Raw genomic sequence first — 8654 nt, forward strand, 5'->3', positions numbered from 1 at the left:
GAGTTAAATGGCTATGGTGGGGGCAGTGGTGGAAGCGGTCCTGGTTATGGTGGGGCACAGGGTGGCGGCGGCAGCGGAGGTGGGGGTGGTGGTGGTAGTGGAGGAGCTGCTTCTGGTTACGGCAGTGCACCTGGCGGAGGTGGCGGAGGCGGAGGCTGGGATCGGGGTGGTGGCAGTGGAGGCACTCCTAGTAATGGCATGCCTCCCCTCTTCGGTATTCCAGGTTATGGCAATGCGGGTGATGGTGGCGGAGGTGGTGTTCCCCCTTATGGTGGAGCACCTGGTGGGGGCGGCGAAGGTTGGGGCTTCGGTGGTAATGGAGGCAGTTCTGGCAATGGCATGCCTCCTTTCTTTGTCCCAGCTTATGGCAGTGGATATGGTGGGGGGGACAACGTCTGCTGCTTTCCTGTGGTGGCCAACCACGGAACGAATGATCAGCATCCAGATCATGTCCAAGCCAATGCCATGGCACCGCCCTCAACCTAGCAATTGGCTCTCTCCTTCTTGCTATTTTCACGTTTAATTTGTTTGGAATCCAATCACATATATATATAGAACAAAATCATCCAGTGTTTCACCGGTGGCTATTAAGACCATCATCAATTGCAGTTTCAATAAAAGAGCCACTCTATTAAACGCAACCATATTATCATTTTGGTTCATGAACTTACAGAACTTTCAACCCATACTGCACAATTTTTTCAGGAACACATTACTACACAATACCATATATAAAAGAGCCCATATATTCATTCTAGCCCTCTCTCCCTTACCCAGGTGCTAAAACTTAAAAGACCTTCATTCTCCATCCACAGCGGTGGCGCCGGCCCAATTTGCAGCGCTGCCAGTGCGCGGGATACTGCGGAGTCTAGCCAACAAGTCGACTTGAAAGACGACTGCAGAAATGTTTCCTTTGTCGTCTTCATGCAGAACTCCTTTCACCTTGTTGAGCGGATGATCAAAGCTCATCAGTCCAATCCCACTCATGAAGAAACAGCCTATTGAAAAACATGGGGAAAACACACAACGTATCAGCTTCGTTTCAATTCCTAGTTGATCCCAGAGGTGGTCAAAGAAAAGTAAAGCCAACACAGATAATAATGAGAAAACACATAAACAGCTAATACTGTTCTCGCCCTCTATTTGTAATGCAGAACTAACCTGCAGGGAAAGGCATGTGGCAGTTTCCCCAAGCCTCAGCGGTGATTTTTGGGTCATCAGAACAGATCAAGGACCCATCTACAGACATTCCCCATTGGAATGGCACTCCTCCATCGCGATCCTGGCACAACCATAAATCAATAATGTTATGAATCTCTCTAGTTCTAGAAACGAGAATAACAATCTCCATTCCTATCCATGGCCGTATCCTCCATAATGCCGACCTGTTGAAGGCATAAATACCTGTGTTCGCAAACTAAACATGAATCAAATTAGGAAAGCTACCACCAAGTGCTAATTTGGGTAAGTTTTTGAGCTCTCACCCTGGCAAGGAAAAGGGTATTTGCCCTAACATCAAACAGAATAAAGGCAAATTTTCCTTCGAGGTCTTTGATCACTTGGTCAGGAGGGTAAGGTGCTCTGTCTCTCAGGGCTTTGTAAGCTTCAACAACAATCATGGCCCCTGTGGCTTGTCTTGAGAGGCCATAGTGCCGGCGCAGATCAGGAATGTTCTCCAGCACTCCCATGAAAACACAGTAGACATCATCCACAACGACAGTCGACCTAACACGTTCAGAACTTAAAAAACAACTCAAACACAACCAAATCAGAAACAATTTCCAAATGATACATGATTCTTCGCAAAAGAAAGCGCAAGCGGAAACCAAATACCTCAGATACAAGGCAGATTCATCCTGCGGTGGCAAAGCCAGGAAGTTCCCCTTAGGGAGGCTGCAGAGGATGGAATCTGGGTACCATGACTGGAAAGCCCGCACCAGCTCTTCTCCTGTCTTTGAATCCGGCAACCCCTTTAGAGGAAGAGACAGCTCCTGCGGCACGTTCCCGACTGAACTCCCGAAAACCCACAACATTGTCCTTCGATGGATTATCCCGTTCAAGATAGCACCGCCGAATGAAGCCTTACGAGCTTATCTTCCGCCTATATAATGAGGATGCAACTTGCAACTTGCAACGGATACGGAGGTGGCTATGCAGGTGGCAGCTTCTTGGATGTCGAGGGAGGTACGTGGAATTTGATGGCATAAGGTGGCTTGCGTGCAAACAGCCATGAAAAATTTGGCCTTTTGTGAACCAGATTGTTGAGTCATCCCGATCAAGGATTCCAAGAACAAATTGTTGTCATTTAATCGTTTTTCTTTTTTTCTTTTGGGGGGTGGGGTGGAAATGATGAGATGAAAGCAAAGTTGTGATCTTCAAAGAGGATGCTGATCAGAACAGCAAGGCGTAAATACAGCTTTGCCGCTTGTAAATCCAATACTGGGCAACAGCTCTTAGTTTTAGCTGCTGCTTGCAAGAAGCAAGACAGGAGAAAATATTCTATAATTACTATTTGCAAGAAGAAGACGTAATTTTATTTTATTTTTTTTTACCAATTTTGCATTAAATTCCAACAATTTTTCCTAAATATCACCGTCTTCCAAATTTTATCAAAATCCATGATACTGGCGGAATACAAAACTTACAATTTCATTTCAAAATTAATTAAAAATCATTAATTAAAGTAATTTTTGTTTTTTAGTTGAATTAACGGTTAACGAATCATAATTCCATTTTAAAATCAGTTAAAAATCGTTAGTTGACGTTACAAGTTCTTGTTAGTTGAACTAACGGTTATAGTTGAAAATTAGTTAAGAATTGCTTGTTATCTAGCGATTTTTAACTTCTTTATTTTTTAATAAAAAAAATTATGAATAGCTAGTTTAGTCCCTAAATTTTTTTGTAAATAAATTTACTTTTTAAATTTTTAAATGACTTAATTTAACGATGAATATGAGGTCTAAAAATTAAAATTTTAAGGGTAAAATGAAGGGCATTTTAAGGTTCTTGAGCATTGATGTGATATAACAATATGAATGTTATTTTAATAAAAAAAATTAAAAATATAAAAAAATAAATTTAATACTATTTGGTCAACAATTTAGACTAATTTTCTTTAATAGTGCTTCTTGTGCACGGAATGTCTTTCTTTGTACATTCAACAAAATTATAAACACTTTTTACAAAAAAAAAAAAAAAATCAGTGGCATCTGTTTAACAAAAATTATAAACACTTTTATCATATAAAAATATTTATAATTTTCCAAAATTAGCTGATAATTTTACAAAAAAAAAAAAGAGTATAATTTATAAAGTGTACAAATAGCACACTCAGCAACACCATTCTTTTTTTTTTTTTTTTTTGGATTGCTGAAATGAAACAAACGGGGAAGGGTACGAGCAACAAAATGAAACTGTGACCATTCATTCAGCAAGAAAGCTAATAAAATCCATAAATAAGTGACCTTCAATTGATATGGGCAACTGTACAACCATAATTCATCGGACTTTCCTGTTCAAACTTGCTAACCCGAGGATGGTTTTTCAGTATCTCAATTGCACACTCCTTAATAACCCCAGTGCCCATTCCGTGTATTATAAACAAAACTGAGTTAGATGCTGTTGAAGCGACGGCCATGTTGAGGTGGTGAGTAGCTTCCTCCACTCGCATGCCCCGCAAGTCCACTGTGTTTTTTGATGTCTGCACCACAGGTCCGTAGGAGACCGCCTCCTCCTCGCTATTGCCGCCCAAGTCCGGGAGCTTCCTCGTATTTCTGCTCTGCTTCCCCTGAAATGATATGATCCAACAATTCAACAACTTTGAATCTAGTTGTTAATCTAAAGGGACAAGATTGTTGTAACCGATCACCAAATGTATCGTATGATCCCACCTTCCTTTTCAAGTGTCGAGCAGCAGCAGGACCTTTTGCAGGAATCGTGCCGCTGTTTTGAAGAGCTCTGATATTGCTTTTATTAACACGGACTCTAATTTTTCCATATTGCACAAGGACTGCGTTGTCGTCCCCAGGAGCTTCAACTACGGTTGCCAGCTTATTTCCTAATCCCTTCACGTGGACTTGTTCACCAGTTTGTGGGGTATAAGAACTGTCGTCAGCTTTTACATTGGAGTATTCATCACACGGAGAGTGAGACTCAACGATAGATGCAATTGCAGACTCTGATTTCTTAATAAGAGAACTAAGCTGATCAGCACTTGCGGTTCTGAGTTGATTCTCAAACTCCAGTACTACAGCTTCCATCTGAGATCTAGCAGCCTTTAGCTCTTGTTTGACCTTTTGGGTTTGCTGAGCCATAAGAGCTGCCTCACGCCTGTCAAGATCTTTGGCTTCATCCTGGATCTTAAGGCATCAAAAGATAAATAAACAAGAAAGAACTCAGAGTTAGCGATCTAATCAAGTAGAAACAACTTTGGAAATTTGCAATTAAGCTACTTCTCTGAGATGGCATTTTTGTGGGGGGCAGGCATTACATGCATGCTACAATTAATTGGAACGACTGTTGCAAGATGTACCTCACTGGGAGAAATGCCCATGCAGTCCCCAACGACTCACTTAAACAATCCATTTATTATGACGAGTTAAGAAAATGACAAAAACAAGGACAAGCTGCATGTAGAATTACTCTGTGCCTGTGGCTAGAAATTAGATAGGTAATAGTAGGCAGCTGACATTCTAGTTGCTTGCCCAGCATCACTGACTAGGAACATAGTAACAGAGTAAAGCCAATTGCTAAGGAACTGACTTACAAACATAAACATAGATCTATGGAACTTAAATCAAACCAGAGCAAATGTCATGAAGCTCAACTCAACTAATACCAACCAGGAACAGTGGCTACAGTAAGAGTTCGTTTAGAAAGATGGTAGAATCTATATCGTGTAATCTCTTCATGGATCATGCCTTAAACCCCTTGCCTAAACTTAAAGAAACATACCTCGTGGTAAAGATTCATAACATCTGAATGAAGAGCTGCGACTCTCTTTGCCTCTGTTTCCAGCCTGTGTTTTTCTTCCATTAACGACTGATACAGCAAACTTTGTCTCGTCAGTTGTTTTTCTGGCCTCAACTTCTCCACCAACTCTTGTGCACGTTGAATTATTTTGTCATCAAAGCCATTTGATTTAGCAATACTTAAGGCATTTGAGTCACCTCTGATTCCCCATCGAATCTGATAGGTAGGTTGTAGTGTCTCAAGGGAGAATTCCATTGCAGCATTCTCAAACCGAGTATCCATTTCTTTTAGTTGAGTTAAATCAGCATAATGGGTAGTCACTATAGCTAGGTTAACCCTATCTTTTAAGTAATGCAAGATGCTTGCTGAAAGAGCCACGCCCTCTGAAGGATCAGTCCCACTCCCAATTTCATCAAGAAGGACAAGAGATTCTTTTGAAGCCAATTCCAAGATCTTGCATAGCTTTGTTATGTGCCCACTAAACGTTGAGAGATTTTGTTCCAAAGACTTCATTTGACAATAAAAGTTTCAGAACACAACACAGAAAGAGGAAACTAAAAGAATACCAGGACAATGCACAGACAGAACCATTACCTGGTGATCTCCAATGTCTGCCAGGACAAGATCAAACCATGGAAGCTTTGGTTGCCTCTTGGCAGGCAAGTACATGCCAGCCTTTGACATTAGAGAAGCCAAGCCTAATGTTTTCATTGATGCAGTTTTCCCTCCAGTATTAGGCCCTGAGATCACAACCACCTTGGTTGCGCATCCAATTTTGATGTCTATAGGCACAGGAAAATCAGATGAATCAGAAAGCACTAGAGACTTGGTTGCACCATTTCCCTTATTTGAGGACTCTGAACTACTGTACTTGGATGCAGTAAGATCCAACGAACTGGTCAAAGATGTTTCTAGGAGCAATGGATGTTGTATAGCTTCAATATCAATTAACAAGGAAGAATCAGGTGTGGAAGACACACAACCTTCTGAAGTTAAATTTGGACAGACACCACGCATCCAACGACCATGGGCAGCTCTTGCAAAAGCAAGATCAATTTCGAGAATTCTATCCAACAGATACCTAAACTCCAATTTTGATTCAGCAATCTCAGATGTGAGCAAGCTCAAAATGGCTTGCTCCTCATCTTTTTCTGAGTTCAAAAGTTTCACTTCCAAATTATTCAACTCCACTGCTTCCTTGGGTTCCATAAAGTATGTTGCTCCAGAGCTGCTGATATCCAGAACTATACCACCTGGAAGCAAAGATCTATGTGATGCCCTAACACCAACACACATCCTAGATCGACGCTTTGTTACTAATGGTCTGTCAATACCTCCCTCCTGAAAAATCTGAGCAGATATTTTCTTCAACAGAGAATCTAGATTTTCCATGTTCCTTTTCCTTTCAGACCTAATGATCTTCAAATCTTTGCTAGCTTTATCAAGGATAATGGAAAAATTACAATCCATGCAATATCCTATTTTATGCTCCAAACCACTCAGGAAATTGCAACTCTGAAGAATTTCAAGCAGGGGCAGATACCTGTGCACCCAATGAAACTATACATTCATATGTGAAAGGATTTTCTGCAGCCGAATTTATTGTACAGATAAAAGGAAAATGTCTTAACAGTTTCCTGAAGCAAATTCCCTCTTGCAAATTCTTAAGTGAAGACCATGAAAACTCTCTGGTGCAAGTAATTTATGGCTCTCAAAATTGAGTCAAGTGAGAACCAACCAATAAAAGCACCAACTCAGGTACCTGTTTGCTAAAGTTTGTCAGACAAAACAAGGGCACTGCATTGAAATCTATTTTTTAGGTTATAAGGGATTGAACCACTTGATGGTTTCCAGATTTCAGGCACAAAAGTTATGCTATCAAGCCAGTTAAAGAGTAAATTGCTAAAAGATTCCTACTCTACATATTTCTGAAATTGAAAATCAATCTGCCCATTCACTTATTTTACATTGAAGTGAAGTGAAAAATAAATAAATAAACAACCATTACAGCCACAGCAGATAAAGGCGGATTCAAATGTCAGTAAGTTCATGTTTGCTTGGTGATCCACATTTGGCCTGGGTGAGGCAATCCATAGCTGCATCTCGAAGTTGAAGCTCCACTTTTCACCAAGTTACGAGCGTTGACAATCTTAATCAAGCTAGTTAATTAACCTAATATTCACTCAAACGTCCGGATTGTCTGATGTCTAGTATTCCTAGTTTGGTTATTGAACATGACCACTATTTTCTCCCCGATCTTCAGCATAACTCAGTTTATTCGGATTTCTCGACTATCAATCAAGAATTGCAAGCGGCAGCCTCAATGTTTGCGTGTATATATAGTGATATGGAAAAGTCGAAATCGTAACAGAAGGAGAGATTTGGCAACTATACCTTTCAGAAGAGCCATCATCCAGAGAAGCAAGCTCTTCTAGCTGCTCAAACAACTCCCTAGCCGATCTGAGAGTCCGTTTCACCGAACAAAGCTCACTGATACTCGCCAACTCGCCGGCGACCGAGGAATCCACGATCCTTGACACGTCCTCGATCCCGGAGAAATCCAACGGCCGAGGAAGCGCCATGGCGGCGGCTGTCTGAGTCAGAAGCCTCCAGCTCTCCTCGGGGCTCCGTCCGAGCGGAAGCCGGGCGCTCTGCGCCGCGGCGAGGCCCATGGCGGTGGAAGTAAAGGCTGAGACCTGCTTGCATACGGAGGGCCATTCTAGGGTTTCCAAGGTCTCGTTTTGGAGAGACTCGGCGAGTCTAACTCCGCTGGCGGAGTCAGAGAGACAAATAGAGGACTTGATAGGACGGCGAGTGAGTTTGCGGCGGATATTCGGTGGCGTTGCGATGGCGATGAAGGTGTTGTGGAAGAGCTCCATCAATGGAGCTGAATCAGCAACCATTTGTATCTTATCTTATTTTGGAGGGAACGTGAGGACTCGGCTTCTCTGCTTGCACCCTCACGGAACGGGTTCATGTTTCCTCTTGGACCCGTATATTCAACTATTAATTAATTATCTAAACAGTAAGCCAATGATATAAAACAACCAAATTATTTAAATTCAATTAGCCAGAAAAATAAAATAATTTGTAACAATTGTAAACTAATTTCAATCAAACCAAATAGTAAAAGTACAACTTGGTTGTTTTCTTCACAAAATCCAAAAATATTTTTTTTTTTAACGTAAAAAACTCGAGTCTTTAATTACATATATTCTTTAGTCTTGACTTATTTCACCTTTTTAAAATTTATGATTTACCTGTTCTACAGTTTTAAATGAACGAACAAATTTATCACGAGTCAAATTCCAAAAGTTTAATATCTTGAATAGATATGAGCGATTGCACAATCTTATATAGAAATAAATTTAAATTTATAATTTCTTAATATTTCAAACTTCTAAGTGCGTGTGATAGATTATCTGTACTATCTCCAAAGAGTTTAAAAATCAATTATTTTTATAGTTTATTATATAATACATACAAAGTGAAATTTTTTTATAAATTTTATTAACTTATTTTTTTAATAAAAAAAAAAGTTATCTCAAGCTTACTTTGTTAAGAATAAAAAATAAACTAAAATAGGGTCACTTAGGTCTTTAATGCACTTAGTTAACTCCATACTATACCAAGACATCGTTGGTAGTACCATTGAACTTTCTACTTATACTCATATATAGTAA

The 8654-nt window shown here is 40.3% G+C and overlaps 2 protein-coding genes across 3 annotated transcripts; both read right to left on the minus strand.

Annotated features, from left to right (window-relative positions):
* Positions 1-611: 611 nt before the first annotated feature.
* On the minus strand, positions 612-2426 carry LOC127808400 (stem-specific protein TSJT1-like). Of its 2 annotated transcripts, none has more exons than XM_052346928.1 (4): positions 1834-2426; positions 1485-1725; positions 1162-1282; positions 612-998 (listed from the first exon to the last, which is right to left on the minus strand). In XM_052346928.1, the coding sequence occupies exons 1-4, from the start codon at positions 2031-2033 to the stop codon at positions 799-801; spliced, it is 762 nt and encodes a 253-aa protein (XP_052202888.1). In that variant the 5' UTR covers positions 2034-2426; the 3' UTR covers positions 612-798. The 2 variants fall into 2 exon arrangements, with proteins under 2 accessions (XP_052202888.1, XP_052202887.1); XM_052346927.1 differs by having other exon boundaries at positions 1485-1740; positions 1834-2424.
* Positions 2427-3405: 979 nt separating this feature from the next.
* LOC127808411 (uncharacterized) lies at positions 3406-7889 on the minus strand. The gene is made up of 5 exons (XM_052346938.1): positions 7366-7889; positions 5566-6514; positions 4954-5478; positions 3891-4358; positions 3406-3787 (listed from the first exon to the last, which is right to left on the minus strand). The coding sequence occupies exons 1-5, from the start codon at positions 7872-7874 to the stop codon at positions 3467-3469; spliced, it is 2772 nt and encodes a 923-aa protein (XP_052202898.1). The 5' UTR covers positions 7875-7889; the 3' UTR covers positions 3406-3466.
* Positions 7890-8654: the final 765 nt, after the last annotated feature.

The sequence above is a fragment of the Diospyros lotus genome, chromosome 8, assembly GCF_014633365.1.
Source record: "Diospyros lotus cultivar Yz01 chromosome 8, ASM1463336v1, whole genome shotgun sequence".
Lineage (NCBI taxonomy): Eukaryota > Viridiplantae > Streptophyta > Magnoliopsida > Ericales > Ebenaceae > Diospyros > Diospyros lotus.